At 37.5% G+C, this 20580-nt stretch overlaps 1 protein-coding gene across 1 annotated transcript in view; it reads right to left on the reverse strand.

The window, feature by feature from the left end:
- LOC145675234 (adenylate kinase 9-like) overlaps window positions 1-20580 on the reverse strand; it is a 296882-nt gene that overhangs the window by 159291 nt on the left and 117011 nt on the right. The window contains exon 8 of the mRNA XM_081745616.1: window positions 14010-14190. Coding sequence (XP_081601742.1) covers window positions 14010-14190 — 181 coding nt within the window. The remainder of the gene's footprint in view (window positions 1-14009; window positions 14191-20580) is intronic.

A 20580-nucleotide genomic window follows, 5' to 3' on the forward strand; every position in this document is an offset into this window, starting at 1 on the left:
TTAATTTCTTGCAAACAGGGAAAGAAAGTAAACCAAAAGAGTGAAACTAAACATACCAAGGGCATCAAGACGAAGAAAGATCATAATCAGGGTTGCCATCCGGACCGCAGTGTTGCCAACGCTGCATAACATTGATATGAAAGATATAGCACAGTATAGCAATTCATGCACAAGGAAAAATATTAGTAACACAAAAAACAATTAAAAAGACTGTACACGTGCGTAAAAAGGTTTAACGTAGTCGTGAGTGGATATTACACCCGCGTGAATACAAATGGAGGAAAATAGAGAATAGTACACACCATTTGTAGTTTAATTGCAGTTGACGTGAAGATCACGAATGAATGTGTGGTCAACACACAAACATTTCTCGCAGTGAGCACAGCGAATGAAAGCAAGCTGGTCACACGCTTCTCTGCAGCATTCCTCTGTGAGTCCTTTTTCAAAGCAATATGCGGAAGGTATTTCAAACTGTCCAGGATGTTCATTGGAGTAGCCACATTTGAAAAACGCAAAACGTATCATCTTTTGGAATGGCCTAGAGGAAAACTGGTAATGAACAAATGACTGAAGGCGGAGAAATTTCTCACGTTGCCACACATTAATACTGGAGAACACTAACGTATCTGTGATAAACTTCACCATGTTTTTGAATGGACGAAAGAAGAACACATCAGCAGGGTGTATAAGGCCTGTACATTTCGGAGGAATTAGCTTTTTGTAGAACTGAAATCCGTCAGGAACTGTCATGTTGTAAAGAGTGTCATGCTTGTTTGGAGTCCAGGAGTCAACCAAAAGCAAAACACGATCCTTACCCTGAAGATCGGGCCACAAAACTTCTTCCAGGAAGATTTGCAAATCCCGTTTCGTAATAGTCGCTGATCTTCTTGCATATGTTTTCACATTGGGGAATTCAGCGACCATCATCATCATCATGGAACGATGCTCCCAAACACTTTCGTTTCTGTGTTATCATGTGTACCCCATTCACTTTCATGTCTATATTTGTCCTCCCTCATGTACATTATTCACTCACGACTATCGTTAAAGCTTTTCACGCACGTGTACAGAGTCTTTTCAATTTTCTTTTGTGTTACTAATATTTTTCCTTGTGCATGAATTGCTATACTGTGCTATATCTTCCATATCAATGTTATGCAGCGATGGCAACACTGCAGTCCGGATGGCAACTCTGATTATGTTCTTTCTTCGTCTTGATGCCCTTGGTATGTTTAGTTTCACTCTTTTGGTTGACTTTCTTTCCCTGTTTGCAAGAAATTAACTTTTCCCGTCATTCCTGACTTTCTTCAATTTTGCCGACATTCAATGTTTCCTCTTTCCTCACTCCGCTCCCTATGGCCCTTAGCACCTTAAATTTCTGTGTTCTCCATATCTTTTCATGCTCAATCAGATGGCGTATGTCTGTATCTGATTTGCGCGACAACCATATGGTCCCTTACTTGTGAGGTCGCTGATAATGAGTACCTGGTAGTAGGTGGCAGCACAATGCACCTAATATGAAAAACGTATGTTTTTGGAGGTGTGCGGATACTTTTGATCACATTGTGTAGCAAAACAGGGATTTGGTTTTCACCTTTCAGTTGCTCCAGGCATGGTGGCTCAATGGTAGAGCGTTCACCTTTGGTGCATGAGGTTCTTGGTTCGATCCCAGCTTCCACCATGTGAGCTCTTGGTGGACAAACACTATGTGCGTGGCTTTTTTCGGGATTTTCCCATTTCCTTGTATTTTCTTCATTCCATCATTTCATTCATTTCTCATCATCAGCGTCCCCCTTAGCCGCGGTGCATAATCGTGGGACGTTGAACTAGATATTTCATTTCATTTCAAACCATAATAGTGGTGTTTTTCTTCCAAAACTATAGAGAAATGTAGTACTGAACATAGGTAATTCCGTACACCATAGGTGCTGATTAGATTAGTGTTGTAAAAAAATGTTTTTTTTCTGTGAAGTTTTTTTTTTCAATAAAAAACATCGTTCTTTTTCATGTTTTTTTTTCAAAAGTCTGTTTTTTTTCTGGCAACTACTATTTATTGATTTATGTTGCAGATTATTGAAAGAATCAACAGAACTAGAGTCGCAGCCCTCGTAACTTACAAATCGTTTGTTTCTTCGAACCTATACGAGCAAAATTGTGTGATTATTCCTTTCGGTCCCAGGCCATTTTTGGCGTTTTCCTACATTTCCAGTTAGTGACTTATTGCTCAAAAACTATTCATTCGATTGATATGGTTAAGGCCTTGTTTATAAGAAAATGGATGTGGCTATTTTTTGGTGTAAGTTGCATTGCAGTGTTACCAACGGATGGGAAATTATTGAGGGAAATGTAGGGGTGAAAATTTACAAAAAATCCCTAACCGAATTTCAAAATTTTTTTGTATCTAGCACCACTGCTGCTATATGGGTTCAAGTAACCTAAAGAAATCTTTGGTGTGTTGACAAGGTACAGTGAAATCCTGAAGTCACTGGCTTCCATTCAAAAAGGGAAAGAAAAAATTCTGTCGTACACATGAAATTTTGACACTTTTTACGCCTAAGAGGCAAAAATCAAATATGCCGGGGTACAGCTTCTCTAATTATCCTATTGAAACTTTTTATGGTGCGTTCTGTAGGGCAAAGAGGAAGCTTTCGGGTAGTGGTACGTTTGTTTCAATGTAGCCAGTAAGAGGGTAATAATAGAGGGGAAAAGGGAAATATTCCGAATTTTTCACCTAATAGCGGGAATTAATTGTTTGGCTGGAAACGCTGCCACCAGACAGACGAAAACTATCTGAAAATAAACCGTAGTACTCAAAGAATATATCCTACAAGTATCATGGCGATATATAACAAAGTAAGTATGAAATTTAAAAAAATCTCATTCTACCTCAGAAATTCACCATTTTCTTACCATTTCCAGAACATGGTTTATTATAAACCTCAACTGTACTTCCCCTACTTGTTCTAGTGAAACTTTTTATGGTGCGCTGTGTATGCTAAGGATGAGGCAGTTAGACACTGGTACATTTGTTCGAATGTAGCCAACAAGAAGGAAATAATAGAAATAAAAATGGGAATTTTTCCCAAAATTTGCCCCTAAAATCTGGAATTAAAATTTTTTGTAGCTAGCAACACTACTATCAGACACACACAAACTATCTTAAAATAAGCTTTGGTATCCCTCTAATTTATCCTACAAGTTTTGTGATGATATCTAATAAAGTAAGCATGTCAATAAAAAATATCTCATTCTACCTTAAGAAAAATCACAGTTATCTTTCCAATTAGAGAACAAGGTCCACTGTAAAGCTCAACTGTACTTCCCTTAATTATCCTATTGAAACTTTCTATAGTGCGTTGTGTAGAGCAAACACGAGACTTCCAGATACTGGTACGTCTGTTTCGATATAGCCAACAAGAGGGAAATAATAGAGACAAAACATATAATTTTTCCAAAATTTCCCCCTAAAATCTGGAATTAAAATATTTGGTAACTGGCAACACTGCAACCCGACAGATGCAAACTACCTTAAATTAAACATTGGTACACCACTAATACATCCTACAAGTATTATGGCGATATTTAAGGAACAAAGCTTCTAATTATCAAAAAGATATTACGGTAAACAGAAAAGTAAGGAAAAACTAGAAAAATCAAGGACTAGAACCTAAATATGAATTTTACGTGCGTCACCTAATTACCCCATTGTAACGATCTGTACTTTCGTTTGTTAAGTAAGGACAAATGTTCGATTGGCGTAAGTTGACTTGCACTCGAACGTATAGGTACGGATTTATAAACAAAAATTTCTAATGTTTTGCCCAAATATAGGAGAATTTTAATTTCCCTAATTGGCAACACTGCGCGCAGGCCCGTCCAATTGATGTCAACAGTTAGGTATCTATCCGAGGTATCTACCTGGCAAGTCTTAAGGATATCTTTCTACAACGAAGGAAGCTACAAGGAAAAAAAAAGTAAAGGAAATTTGAAATTAGAAAATTCTCGAATTTTTTACTGGGGTGAAATTTGAGAAGGAAATTCGACACCAGAAGAAAAAGAAATTAATATGATAAACTATAGTCCAACCACATTTTGCAAGAACAATATCCCGATATCTTAATTAGTGTCCACACTGGAGCGGATTAAACAAGTGACACACCTGTGTGTGCCATTTTGGACATCTGGGCCACATTTGATTACATTTTTTTGACAACTAACTCGTGTTGTTGTTGTAGTTATAGTCTCGACTAATAATAATATCATTGTAAACAATAACTTTATAGGGAAAATTTTCTCTCCTTTTTACATCTTAGTTCCAACGCTGTTGGTGAGAAATGTCGAGTGTTTCAAAATAAATTTTGGGGTTTTAAGTCTTCGTAGTACTTACTACATTTTACGTACAATTATGAGCAATGCATCAAGTAAAAGAGCACCTCAAACAGTCTTTACTACAAGTGTTCAATGTGAGATTCATTCATCACACGGCACACATCTAGTCGATAGGCGAGAAAGGCCCATAAATTTTCCGCCATATGGCACAAAACACATTCAATTTAGGGGAGTTTCGCTTCAATTGTACCATCTCCTGAGGATTTGCTGACTGCCAGATGCAAACATTATGAGTGTTCACATTAGCTCTTAGGTGAAAAGTCGATTTATCACTGTAGACGATACGATCCAGAAAATTTTCATTGTTATGCAGGAATATTTCACTTGCGAAATTGGCACGTAAACCGTAGTCTGTAGGTTTTAGACCTGTAGCAACTGCAAACAATAAAGACGTAGTTGCAAGCGTCTCCTTAATATTCTTCACACAGACGGTTGCACTGTACAGGTTCAGTCTTTATTAAAACACAAAAAGCTTTCTGCTCTCTAGTCTCCATCTTTGCTACTTGCTCTTTCTAACGGCAGACAGAAGAAACAATGCATGTACATGCTTGCGTACAAAACTGTTTGAGTTGCTCTTTCATGTGATATAATATTTATAATTGTAAGTTAATCGTAATAGATACTACAAAGTTTCAAAACCCTAATATTAATTTTGAAACACCCTGCATTACTTCAAATTGAGTCATCCTATATTCAGGTCCTAGTCAATTTGACGCCTCGTGCAATGGCATAATTTGCCGCCTCCCCCTTTCTCCAGAAAGAACAAATCTTAGAAGTCATGATTTTAAGTATGCTACTCCAGCATGAACAACAAAGGGGAGGGTAAGTGCAGTCGCACTCAGAAAGGCTTAAATACTTACTAAAACTGCAATTCCGTTGTGTATGTTTCTTTTTCTTTAAATGTGAATCTATTATGATAGTGAAAGATAAAGCAAACACACCTGCAGAGGATAGATGGTAATCCTTTTTATAGAATTCACTATCGAGCTTCAATCTCAGTGTATCAGTTTGCAATTCCAGTGCAACTAGCACTTTTATCTTTATTTCTTGATTTTTCTTCTACATCTCCTAACATTTAAAAAAAAAACTTGTTTCTATCTTCAATGATAAGGAACTTGCTTCTGACAAAAACAAGACTACTTTCATATCAAAACTATGATAACATACGAAATGGAACTGATATTCACTACTATTCGAGAATTGAATTCTTGCATTTGACAACAATCAAGCAATTTGTGCTCAGATTTATTCGACCATTTGCTTTAGCATTGTCCATGTGGCCTTAAACTAATGCAACCTAAACATAATTTATGAATGTAGTATTCAAATAGAAGGTCAGCTTAGTAAATGTAACTACCATCATCATGAAGTATGTTTCCAACAAGAAATATTTAATTTAAATAATATACTTATGACAGATTTTGCCGGACCATCCAAGCTTGCCGTTCCACGCAAATGCACGTGTTGCATATATACAGTGGCGTATTTAGGAGGGCTTCCCGGCTTAAGCCCTCCCCCGAAATCTTACTTACTATAGTAAAGTATATGAAATAGTATATGAAATATCTTGCAGAATTTTCACATTTTCAGGCAAAGCCCCCCCCCCCGAAAGTTAGCAAAGCCCCTCCCGAAACAAAATCCTAAATACACCACTGCATATATGGTAGAGCCGGCTCTGCATATCATATATATCTAGTCGACAAATTATTTATATATGATATTTAGAAAAATACTATTAGGCAAATTAGTATTAGTTTTTACCTTTAGACAAGTTATTGGAATTTTATACTGTTCGTGACATTATTTTCGTACTTATTAAAGGCCTGCTTTCACGAAAAAACAAAATTTCATTTCTACTTTTATTTCTTAGTTGATATTGATGAAAACTGCTGAAACCCGAATTGTTAATAGGTATGGTATTCATGTAAATTGTAAAATATTTGTAGCGTATCAGTATCTAGCGTTTAATTTATGTTGCATTTTACGGTGATTACACCTACATAAAAATATTTCATACTTAAATAGACGTAAGATGCATTACAAATGACTATTTGAAAAAAAAAAACGAAATTTAGAAAAAAAACGAGAGGCAATGTTTTTTTTTTTCTAAAAAAACGTACGTTTCTGAAAAATACGAACCGTTTTTTTTTTCTATTTACAACACTAGATTAGATGGGTATAGCCTTGGCTTCGAGGCTCAGGCATCCATTGGAAATTTTTAATGTGTGCTCATAGAATTAATATCGAAACAACATTTTCATGACATTGACAAAAAACTTAGTGCATGTGACTGCAAGTTTGATTTCATGGGTACATGCTTAGAGTCATTGGGGGTGAAGTCGGTAGTCGGGTGAAGTCGGTAGTATGTAAGGTATGACGAACTGACAACATTGTGTTGAGGCGAGTGAAGGAAGAAAGGTTTGTTTTCGAAACAGTTAGTCATGCTGTATGAGCGAGAGTGAGAAGAAGGAAATTTGATCGCAGAACGCGCATACCACGAGACTTCTTTTTGTGGAAGGTGAGTCACTCATGCCGTTTATTCTTGCTATTATAAGTTTCGTTCTGGAGAACCTAAGGTGTATAATGAGTTGCACGTGTAGTTTTGACTTGCGCATTTTTTCGTGAGGTAAGATAAGGTTTCTGCGTAGAGAGTACATAGTTGTTGTCTTGATGCTTTATGAACTAATAGTAATTTGGCAGAGAAACAACGGGGTAGCCTATGTGGGGCGAAGTCGGTACTGTTGTGTGGGGTGAAGTCGGTACGTCTTTTCCATGCTTGTAAAATGAACATTCAGCATGAAAATAAATACAATGTTTGTTGTAGCTGTGTTTGAACCTAACTTGGCCTTAAGATGCTCTAGCATACCGATTACAAACATTGGCACAGAGGGAATTCCCAGTTACACCAGGTGACGTTCGTAGGGCAGCCTTTCGTTATGCTGAATGGTTGCAAATAGATCACCCGTTTAACAAAGCGCGCCGTGGAGCAGGGTATGACTGGTTCCACAGCTTTATGCGTCGCCACCCAGAGCTTTCCATACGGACACCTGTTGGCATATCGCAAGCTCGGGTTTCTGGTTTAACACGGGAAAGACTGGATGAGTTTTACAATATGCTGGAAAGGGTATTAATTAAACTCAATCTTCAAGATAAGGGTGCAAATGTGTTCAATGTAGATGAGACTGGATTGCTTCTGAACAACGAACCTTCAGACGCAGTCGTCGCTAGAAAAGGGCAACGTGATGTTGTGTCGCTTACATCCAAGGAAAGGGAGGAAAACGTAACAGTGATTGCGTGCTGCAATGCTACGGGCATGTTTCTCCCACCGTTTGTGATTTTCAAAGGGAAACGATTAAAGAACGAATATCGTGATGGCTTACCACCAGGCTCCCAAGTGCTAATGACGGATTCTGGTTACGTCAACGACGTTGCGTTTCTAGAGTGGCTAAAACACTTCGTCAAACACAAGCCACAGGGGCCTTGTTTACTTCTCATGGATGGCCATGGAGCCCACACAAAGACATTGGAAGTACTAGAGTACTGCCTTGAACACGAAATCACAGCTCTGTGTCTTCCAAGTCACACGACTCATGCTTTACAACCATTAGACAAAGCCCTCTTAGTTTATTCTTTAAACAAGCTTGCAACCAGTGGGTATTCTCAAACCCAGGAAGATCACTAACAAAAGTGCAGTTCGGTCAGCTACTGAATCAGGCATGGGGGAAAGCTGCCACAGTGGGAAATGGTGTAGCAGGTTTTACAGCTATTGGCATATTTCCATTGAACAAATTGGCCATTAGTGATGACAAAATTATCGACGTCTCTGTAACGAACGCGTCTCATGAAGAAAGAAGGCTAGAAAATGAGCAACCGACAAGACAAGAATCACAGGTCACGCTTGGAGTGCGGGAGAGTCTGCCTTCTCCTGCAAAGAGAGCTTCACACAAGACAGGGAAAAGAGCCAGGCAGGCACGGAAATACTTACTTCCCCCGATCATATTTCACAGCTGACAGGGCAACGAGGTAAGTTTGCACATAGACATACACCTAGATCTCTTCAGTTGGCGTTGGCAAGTACTCAAGACAATGCAGCACGTACTGCCGATTTTGCTGACAACAGAAACATCTGTGGGTTTTGTGGACGACCATACAGCAAAGAGACATGTACCAAATTCTTGGAGTGGATACAGTGCCAAAGTTGCGACACCTGGTATCACGAACACTGTGTGGGTGCTTTTTATATAAAAAAAAAAGTTTGTTTCTGGAAAATGTTAAACTGAATGTTTGAATTGAAAGTGTGCTTGAAGGTGGAAAATTTCTAGTGATGATGTAGTGAGATATAATGGTTTATGACGAAGTAGTGGTACCTAGTAGAACATATGATTAGTAATAAACATGTACCCAGTTCACCCCATGCACCTACTGACTTCACCCCCACAAACGGGGTGAAGCGGGTAAGTCGCCGACTTTTCTTTTTCTCTCTTTCCTCACTTTATTGTTTCACACTTGTACGTCCATTTTCATTGAGTTTATAGTAAAAGGTTCACTGTATCTAGCACGAGTTTTAATTTTCAAATAACTATCTGCATAAGCACAGTGTAGTGCATTTTATCCTTAATACACCGACTTCACCCCCAATGACTCTATACGTTGAAAGAAATGTTTATCAAGGTAACTTTTAGCCTCCTTTGGTATGCGGCATATCGAGGATTGAGTAATATTACATTATAAATCAATAAATAATTCACATTCACAAGTGAGAGTAATTTTATACAGCTATTTCCAATAACTTGCAGTTTGATGCCGTTATTTTGTATTTTTAATATAGGTCAAAAGTATTTATATAAACTGAGTTTACGCAAAAGATAAACAGTCATTTTCAGTTTTCACTCAATTGATTATAATCATTATTAATTTAATTTTCTCTCTCTATCATTTTTGGCAAATATTGCTAAAAATATCATCATCATCATCATAGCTATTCTGCCATTATCGGCAGGTCACTTGTTGCAACTAAGAAGCTTGGACATACGTTTGTCCTGAGCTAGTTTCTTCGTCTTGACGTAGCAATTTTCTGTTTTAATACATTCCTTCAACTACAGTCTCCTTCGCCCTCCCCTTCTCTTTCCTTCCACCATACTCTCTAGCATGTTCCTCATAACACTGTTCTTCCTCAGCCAATATCCTTACCAGTTCCTCTTTCTCCTCTTAATTACATCTGAAATTCTTTTTTCTTCACTACTGCTACTATTTCTAACACCTCATTGGTTTTCCGTTCAACCGGGCTAATTCTTCCCTATGTTCTCCATTGCCCACGTTTTGAAAGCCTCCAATTATTTCGATTTTGCGTAATGTTCATGTTCCTGCCCCATAGAGTACATATTGGAATAAGTAAAACAAAATCTCGATATTTAATTGGAAGTTTGTTCAATACAAAGGCGAGGTAATCGTGGTAAAAAAAAAAAAAAAACTGACGCCTGTAGAGTGTAAAAGTAATTTTGAAATTTATGATATTTCAGGAATCTATGCCATCTTGATTTTCTTTCATGTGTCTCACTGGTAGCCTCCCCAGGTTGTGAACTAGTGGCGTATTGGATCTGTTAAAATATATAAAAGATTACGAAATGTTGTGATTTATCTTATAAGTAGTGAACCGTGGGCACCCATTAATAAAATAAAATAAATGTCATCGACTATGTTGTACACTATCATCATACTTACACGAAAATAAACTATATTACATTTAGAAACATATAGATGGTGATAAGAAAAATGGAAACACCTGAACGAAATTGCAACTTACCAGATTAATATGGTGTCGGGCCACCTTTCGCCTTCAGAACAGCCTTGATGCGACGTGAGCTGGAGGCATAGAGGTCGTGAATGGTAGCAAATGGAATCTTACACCATTCCTCGTGCAGGGCATCGGCCAGTTCTGTGAGAGAGGATGGAGGTGGAAATTGTCGCCGGAGTCGTGTTTCCAAGACGGACCACAGATGTTTAACTATGTTGAGATCTGGGGATTGGGCGGGCCAGGGGAGGTGTTGAACTTTATCCCGATGTTCCTCAAACCACGCTGCAACAACGCCAGCTGTGTGAATGGCTGCATTATCATCCTGGAAGATGGCGTCATTGTCCGGGAATAACATCCGGGCCATATGATGCAAGTGGTCTTCTAAAATTGCGACAAAATCGTTGGCAGTGATTCTTCCGCTAAGTGTGACCACAGGACCCAATGAAAACCATGATATGGCGGCCCAGAGCATCACCGAGCCGCCGCCATGCTTCACAGTTGGGCGGAGACAATTCACATCATAAGCTTCTTTGGGCGTTCTCCACACATAAACACGGCCCGTGGTTGGGAATAGGGTGAAGGATGACTCATTCGACCATATCACACGTTTCCAGTCCTCAACGAGGTAGCTTTGAGTTCGGATATTCAAAACACGACGGTGTCTTATATCTTCAATGATTAAATCCGAAAGGCCATCACCTTTGCGTGTGCACGTTAAAACTGGTATCTTGCATTCATTTTTTGACAGTGTACGTTCATGAGCCGGGGTATTGTTCAATGATACACGAGCGACTGAATATGGATGGAAAACATTAGGAGATATTCTTGTACCAGCAAGAATGAAAAAGAAACCCGTTCTATGTAATATTGTGCATTTAATATCATGTAACTCTAAAGAGAGCTGTGATTGTATGTACGGTTGTCAGAAAGCAGGAATAGTGTGCTCTAATTTATGTCAGTGTCAAGGAATTGGATGTATGAATGCACAACGAAATGATGAAGTCCATGGAAATAAACGAGATAATGATAATCTGATTGATTTCTAATAAAATAAGTCTGAATAGACTAGTTACAAAAATGTTCTTAAAGTGAATACTAACGTGTAATGTAAACATTAAATTTAATTTGAAGAATATTATAGGAAAATTGCATTCTAGTTAAAAACAAAACATAAAATAAAATTACATTGAAATGACTATTGAAGTTGAGAATGATTTTAAGTGTGTGAATTACGGTTTTCCCATGCAAAGGGGACTACTAATTTCTGTTACTTTCTAATACTGTCAATAAAATAATTTTTTGCTACATTTACGTGGTGTAAACCTATGCGTCATAAAAGATTACGCCATTGCGAAAAATGTACGCCATTTTAAAAGTAAATTAATAATTATGTTAGTGAAAACGATGGTGGAGTTTTGATAACATACGATAATTGTCAGTGTTGCAAATTTTAAAAATTTATATGAAAATCACGTTTTGTCCCGAAATTTTGGGTTTTACTCTTCTTCTTCTTAGTATAAGTGTTACTTCGTTCGAATTTACGTTTCTTAATATTTCTAATGATATATAAATCTTGGGCCTATGGAATAACAGAAGTTGACTAGAGCTGTGGAAGTGAATGTCACCTTATATATTTTTGTACAGAGAAGTCAGAAAGTAATATTCGTTATCATTTTTTTCTCAGCTTATATTGCACCGATTTGTCATTGTTGGCTATGATTGAGATAAATATCAAGGATATCTGTTGGCGTTGTTTTCTTGATGTGCGTAACTGTCAGTGTCGCAAACTTCCCATGATTTCTAAAAATATACTTTTTTTAAAATAAAAAGCTGTTTTTTCTTCCTCTTCTAGAAATTTAGCACGATGAGCGTATATGTTATTTACTTAAATTTTATGTGTTTCAAGCTTTCCAACCATATACGATTCATGGCTTTGTGATAATTAGAACGGTGACTAGAAGAATAAACATAAAGGGTGACGATTTCCATAAATTCCTTGTTGTCATCTGAGATAGCAGATATTTTTCAGAATTGCGGGAAAAGCTACAGAGGGATTTTTAGGGAACTTTTATTATGTCATTCCTGACTCACTCCCCTATTTCCATACTAACTTTCAACTTGTTACCAATTTGTTCTTTTATCAACCTTATCTTTACTGGACTATATGCAATATTATCAAAATTGTTACTTTCGTATGAGCATTTCTCAAATACTTTTCCCTTTAACCCTCAAATACCCACGGTACTTTTTAACTGTAAATTCACAAGAGGGGCATAGTTGTACATCATTACAAATATTTGCAATTAGAAGCATTTTTTGTTGCATCGGTAATATTGGTATGTTAATTTATGTTGGGTTGTGCTTTGTTACGTTATGATGGTTTTGCTAATGAGAGTTTATTTATGACAGGTTAGCGAAACGAAATTTTATTATATGCAGTAGAACTGTATTAATTTAGTAATATTTTGTGGAAGGAAAGGTTTTAATATTGCAATATGAATACAGTATTGCAACGATATATTGGAAGGGGTTCTAATATCGCTTGTTATTTACTTTACTTTTTACAATAATAATGTAGTGGATACATTATTATTTATTTAGCTGGTTGTCTGGTTCGGTGTTAACGATTTATAATCGTCGTTAATCATTTGATGCTAATATTACCGTAATTCGGTCAATCTGGGTTCAATAATAGCGAACCAGACAACCACCTAAATAAATACACTTAACATATATCATTAAATAATTTATTCTTGATTCTCGTAACAATTTGATTAATATACAGCTGAGGGCTTTGTATGGGCAGTGTGGCTACTATCTATCTTCCTATTTCGTCCATAAAGTCTTGGATTTACAGTTTAAACTTAAGTTAATTTAATTGACTTTAGTTGAAGCTAAAGATCGCTTGGTTTTGTTAACAATTGCTAATTTAGACATCTCATGAGAAACTACTAACCTGGTTGCTGTTGATGTACTTCAGTCTTGGTATGGAAGTGTCGAGATTACAATCACTAAGAATATATAGACTTAGATGTCGAATCGCGGGATCTTTCCGAAACGGGAGTTTAGTCGAGACTGCTCTCCTCGAGCTCTACATGCAGGTGGAAAACTACCTTCCGTATTTCTTGCAATACTTTAAATTCCTATCGTTACAATTACCTTGTAGGTGACTCAATTGTCTTCCTTGTAGCAAGACTTCCTTATACCTGACTCTGGATTTTTAAAAAGTGTTTTACATATTTTCTGGTTGCGAAATCTATGAAGTAATGTGCGTATACACGGAAGTCTGGTTTTAAGCAATGCAAGAGATTCTTAAGTCAATGTCCTTATACACTTATACTATCTGACTGCCAATTATTAATGTATCCACCACAATAATATACAACACTTAAATATTTGAAACAAATATGGTAGCTTACATACCCAAGGGGGTACAAATGTACCCCAGTGTAGTTTTGGCCACATACTAGCAGATCTCATCTCAACATAGTTGTTATTAAGGAAATAAGTTTCGTTACAGCCCGATCGACAATCTAAAGAACACTAGTTAACCTCGGGTGTCCATGACATTAAATTTACAGTAAAAAATATGTATAGAATACATTTGTACCCCTTGGGTATCCGAAGGTTAAAATGTTAACGTGATATGCTTTATACAATGTGTAACTACACAATTCATAGAGAAAAAGTATGGAAAGATTTACCTTAAGAGTAAGACATTACAATTTACAATCTTACCGTAGGGAGGAAATTAAAGAAGCAACATAAAGTGAATGAATTAAACTTAACAACACGACTTTATTATTCAGGAGAACTAATACTATACCTTTGCGTTGAGTTTTGTTGCTAGTCCGTTGCAAAGAGTTGTTTTTCCTGAGCATGGAGGACCCATCACAACAATTCGAATTGGATTTCGTGGATACGGTGGAAGAAGATAAGCACGGGGGTTTTCTATAAATTTCTGCATATTCTCCTTGGAGGATAGGAAAAAGAGCTTGTCCATACATCTGAAACAAAAGAAAAACAACCGTTCGATAAGGGTAAGAAAATAAAATAGAAAGAAATAGTAAAAATAAAAGTAACCATATATTTGAGATTCTTTTTCAGAACTATTATGAACAATAGAACAGATACATAGTTGCTTCAACACAAATGAATTAGTAGATTTAGTAATTGCTCAGAGAAAGAAACACTTCCTCCTGCACATACTACACACATTATACACATTACGCACATAGTATACACACATACACATATATACCGACAGTTTAAAACATGTGACTTACCATTGTGTTACATATATAATATTGGCTTTGGGTAACAATTGATTGGAAGTCAAATATACTTTATATATTCAATAGGCTAACCTCCTCATCAATAAATAGAAATATAAAGGAATAATCATACTACATCTACAAAGTGGGTAATGATGAGTAACATTTTCAAAATTTCAACTCCACTCAAAAGGAAAGTTGGACAGTCCCATGCAACGCAATGCAATGATAGATATTAAACAAGCTTCCACTGCCATACGTAGGTACATTAACAACCTCCTACATTAACAACAAACAAACCTCCTACATACTTGCCTTTGGTTCGTTTCCAATTCTTTCCACTGAATAAGTCAGTTTCAGTGTAAGTAACGCTTGCAATTTAACGACCCATTATTATATATTGAGGCTAAGGGATGAGAATGAATTGAATAGTTGAAAGAAGAAAGTAGGGGAAAAATGGAAGAACTCCGATGAAACCCCCCACATGATATTTGTAAACCAGAAACCTCACTTGACGCAAGCTGGCATTGAACTAGAGATCTCCGACACTAGAGACGGCTGCTCTACAACTAAGCCACCTTGGTCACCATGAAGAAATATATACAGCAAAGAGGACGCGAGAGAAAAAGCAATAACTTATACATACAAAATCATTGAAATTCAGTGGCGTCTTAAGGGAAGCCAGAACGGTAAAAAAGTAAAATGTTGTTGCTACAAACTAAGGTAACAGGACAGTTATGGAATCTACTTTCCTAAATATACAATAATTAGTACAGTAGGTAACTTTTCTCCTTACTTGGCAATAGAGAAACAAGAGCTTGAATAGAAAAAAATACGTTTTTCTTTAAAAAAAAGTAATAACTTTATCTCCTGGGAAGGTTTGAGTTCTAAAAATATTTCAGTTTTGATGAAGAAATAACAGTACCTTATACTTCTTTTACCATTATAACACATAAGAACACTTAATGACTGTATTCTAATCACTATACATATTCATGGGACGTTAACCGCTCTCTCTACATAAAAATGTATTAGCAATAACTGTTCTGAAATATGAAGCAAAACTATCATTTGATACTTATGAATAAACTAAAGGTTAATAATTTCAAATAGTATTTTCGAAAAGGAGTATACCATAGCTGCGCTTGGAAAAAACACTACAGTGATGCCAACCCAAAACGCTATAAAATCACATCTCGCAAGGCAGACATTTCCATTTTGCATCTTAATTTTTCCCATATTGTATTACTATTATTATTATTTTACTTCGTTCAAGGTAAAAGTACAAAGTGCACCATTCGGGTCAAGTACAGGAGGACACAGACATGGTTACCGGAATAATGAAAACGTTTGTATATATATTGCATTGTATTTGTAAATAAAATCATCTCTCTTTTTGAGTTGTTCGAAAAACATAAAAATAATAAAGAGGAATTTTACCAGAAATCAGAAAACTAAAAAGTAAAATTAAAACTTGTTGCTTTAAATATTTTTCCTGCTGGCGAAATACATTGTAGACACGTTACAGCAAACAAGATTATCACCAGGCGAAGAAAAGGTTTTTAAATTATATTTTGCGGTTTTTGCCAATATTTCTTAACGAAAGATATTTTTATAATAGGTTCAAAATTTCCGGAAATTTTGCACAGCAAAAGAAAGATACGTATCTCCATAAAATATACATTTGATTTTAAATAACGGTATTAATTAATGTAGCTAGGATTATATTTTAGTTTCTTCTGTAGCCATAAGTCCATTCTATCACGGTGCTAACTTTAAAAGAGTGGTGCACATATATTTGTTGCCACAAATTTTAGCTATTCTAATATAAGAAACATAAGCACTCAATGATATTAACTGTAAACTAGTAAATATAAAATATTTTTCATTTTAAAAGCATAATGTAGTAAAATATTCGAAAATTTCAATTCGAATTTTTCCCAACTTTTCCGCTTTTTCCAAACTAGCCTGAAAATCTACAAACAAGGATGTTGTTTCATTCACCTTAAGGTAAGGTCCCGATTTATATTTGTCTGATATTTGGACAATATTTAAGTTGAACAATAATTAAAACTTAAGTGTTATGATAATTTTAGGCTATTTCTCATTAATCATCTATGTACCACTATCTTGCTACTGTCATAATGAAGATCTTAGAATTAAATATTTCAGTATTAGTTTCATTTCAAGGAGTGACATAATTCTCGTACAGTATATATTATTATGTTTACAATTTGTGCTTTTTCCATGTTCTTGGATGGTGCTATAAACGTAACCAATAAAGTTCTGTAACGTTTTGTGAAGGTCTGTGTACAATTGGAATTCATACCGTAAGTTGAATGCAAATGGAGATAATGCGAAGGTCAGTTGTTGGTGTGGGTATATCCAACATACTACTTTGTTGTGGCAGTTCAGTTACACCGTGAACTTGCGTAAGTACAGAGTGAACATGGGATCTTCACAGAGCTTATAAGGGCGTGTATGCTATGCAAGTTCAAACTGGGACCAAACACCGCTGCAGCTCAGCGGAAGATATGTCACATCTTTGGTGAGGGTGTCGTAATTGCGTGGACAGTATAGTGATGGTTTCACAAGTGTAAGGACGGTCAGGAAACACTCGAAGACGCACCACGTGCTGGAAGTTCAACATATTTACAAAATGAATATCTTCAGGCAGCACTTGAAGCGAAAAGTGGCCAGACATGTGTGCAACTAGCACTACAATTCAGTATGAGTGAAGAAACCATTCTGCAGTACCTCCATCAACTTGGGAAGCACTACAAGTTGGTTCGATGTGTCACACATGATTTGACTTTGGGTCAGAAGACAACAAGAGCACACACCTTAGTTTCTTTGTTATCTCGTCTGAGAAAGGAGCCATTTCTTGACAGGGTATTGACATATGATAAGAAGTGGGTCCTGTATGAAGCTCCATTGCGCCATCATCATGGGTTAGTATCGCAGAAACCGGTTCCAAAACCAGGAAAAGGTTCTCCTGTGTGTTCGGTGGACTGCTCATTACGTCGTGTATCAGAAACGGCTACCAGCTGGTCAGAGCATCAATGCAACTGTGTACTTTGAGCAGTTGAGCCGTGTTTAGGAAAAAACTCAAAATTCTTGAGCCAGCACTTCTGAATCGCAAAGGGGTCCTCCTGTTAGAGGACAAGGCTAAGTCCCACGTGGCTAGGATGACCCAGGATAGCATCCTACGCTTTGGATGGGAAACACTATTTCATCCTACATACGCCTCGGACATTGCACCTTCCTATTTTAACCTATTCCATTGCTTGGATAATCACCTTAGGGAACGCTAGTTTAAATTCCCTAGTAGAGGTGCACTTGATACCTTCTTCGCTTGACTGTCACCAAGTTCTATCGCGATGGAATCTATGCCTTTCAGAACGTTGGCAGAAGGTTGTCCATGCTGATGGGGACTATTTTTGAATTTGCTATTTCTTAGGTGGCATATCGATGTTCACAAGTGGTGGGTGAAGAAGCGACAGAAGTTTCTTGGTTACTTTTATAGTTACCATTCAGTCTACATCAGACAGTTTACCATTTAGTTTACCATAAGTCGCTAACCAGTGCTCATTTGTCTAAAAATATTATTTTGTCCCTGAACAATTTTGATTTACTTCTGTTCTTCTCTAAAGTATGTCAAAGTGGACTTAACGTGGTTTAGCATAACAATCTACATATAGAAAATGATTCGTAATGCATTCTTAAGACATATATTTGATCCAGGGATAAATACGTGGTGACATATTAAAATACGTTAGTCCTACAATGCATATTGTATCATATTTGATACAAAATAAATTATGGCTAGTATTAGTGTTCAGGTCGTGAGCTGTATCACAAATACATATTGTATCATATCTGATATTTCTCCTGAGGACATAGTTCACCATATATCCGGTAGATGTCAAGAAAATGTTGCTTCAGTAGAGAGACAAAGAAGTCTCATGTGTGCTTAGCGAAAGTGTGAATAGAAGAGTTTATGGGTCGTCTACTCTGAAAGACAAAGAATAGTTTCGAAGTTGCAAAAATTCCAAGTTCATTAAGTAAGTTTCTTAATTGTTTTTACGTAAGCTATAATTTGATTCTGTACGAGAGAGGAACATGAATTGTTGATGCATAATGTATCATAAGTAATCCAAATTATTTTTATATTCTAGCACGACAAGTTACTTTAGGACATTTTTCTATTCGGATATTAGTTAGAAATGTCTTATCATATGCTTATATATTATTTTACTTAAATACAAAAAATCATGCTCTGTAGGGTTAAGCAAATTACTGTGCATTGTAATGTTAGTGTACTACCATACTTATACTCTGTGACTAGCGGTAATTTTTAACAGTAAGCAGTCGCTCTTGTACGTGTCACTACCTGTCTCTCTCATGCCAACAGAAGTCGATACCTGTCCTTCTCATGCCAACAAAAGTCGCTACCTGTCTCTCTCATGCCAACAGAAGTCGATACCTGTCCTTCTCATGCCAACAAAAGTCGCTACCTGTCTCTCTCATGCCAACAGAAGTCGATACCTGTCTCTCTCATGCCAACAGAAGTCGATACCTGTCCTTCTCATGCCAACAGAAGTCGCTACCTGTCCTTCTCATGCCAACAAAAGTCGCTACCTGTCTCTCTCATGCCAACAAAAGTCGCTACCTGTCCTTCTCATGCCAACAGAAGTCGCTACATGTCTCTCTCATGCCAACAAAAGTGGCTACCTGTCTCTCTCATGCCAACAGAAGTCGATACCTGTCCTTCTCATGCCAACAAAAGTCGCTACCTGTCTCTCTCATGCCAACAGAAGTCGCTACCTGTCTCTCTCATGCCAACAGAAGTCGCTACCTGTCTCTCTCATGCCAACAGAAGTCGATACCTGTCCTTCTCATGCCAACAAAAATCGCTACCTGTCTCTCTCATGCCAACAGAAGTCGATACCTGTCTCTCTCATGCCAACAGAAGTCGCTATCTGTCTCTCTCATGCCAACAGAAGTCGCTACCTGTCTCTCTCATGCCAACAAAAGTCGCTACCTGTCTCTCTCATGCCAACAGAAGTCGCTACCTGTCTCTCTCATGCCAACAGAAGTCGCTACCTGTCTCTCTCATGCCAACAGAAGTCGATACCTGTCCCCCTCATGCCAACAGAAGTCGCTACCTGTCTCTCTGATGCCAACAGAAGTCGCTACCTGTCTCTCTGATGCCAACAGAAGTCGCTACCTGTCTCTCTCATGCCAACAGAAGTCGCTACCTGTCTCTCTCATGCCAACAAAAGTCGCTACCTGTCTCTCTCATGCCAACAGAAGTCGCTACCTGTCTCTCTCATGCCAACAGAAGTCGATACCTGTCCTTCTCATGCTAACAGAAGTCGCTACCTGTCTCTCTCATGCCAACAGAAGTCGCTACCTGTCTCTCTCATGCCAACAAAAGTCGCTATCTGTCTCTCTCATGCCAACAGAAGTCGCTACCTGTCTCTCTCATGCCAACAGAAGTCGATACCTGTCCTTCTCATGCCAACAGAAGTCGCTACCTGTCTCTCTCATGCCAACAGAATTCGATACCTGTCCTTCTCATGCCAACAAAAGTCGCTACCTGTACTTCGCTGTTTACTATTACGACAAGCAAATAATAAGAACTTCTAGTTAAGCAGAATTTCAGCATAAGAGGAGTGATCAGAAAGTAAGGTTTCAAAGCCTGCAGTGAAACGTGTTTATATTATTTCATACAACCTATACAGCCAACAGATAATACATACAATAGATTAGTTTTCGATATTGTCTCCATATCGGCTGAGGAACTTGTCTTATCGTGGGTTGAGTTTGAAGATTTCCTCCTGCTAAACATCCTGTTCTTGCGTGTTCAGCCACGCTGTCAGGAAGTGTGTCATCTCCTTCACGTCCGGGAACAGGTGAAGATCGCTCTTGTTGTCATGAATTAGCTTCTCCACGCGAAGTGTGTTCAAATATGTTGACGTCATGCTGGATCGGACACTGTGCTTGTCTTCGATAATGTTTTCTCTACAAGTCGCAAACTTTCGACACCATTCTGCGGCGACATGTTGACGAGACATTACAGACTCTCCATGAACCTCTAGCAGTTACCGGTGAATTTCA

This window comes from Thermobia domestica, chromosome 18 (assembly GCF_964235325.1).
Source record: "Thermobia domestica chromosome 18, izTheDome1.hap1.1, whole genome shotgun sequence".
Lineage (NCBI taxonomy): Eukaryota > Metazoa > Arthropoda > Insecta > Zygentoma > Lepismatidae > Thermobia > Thermobia domestica.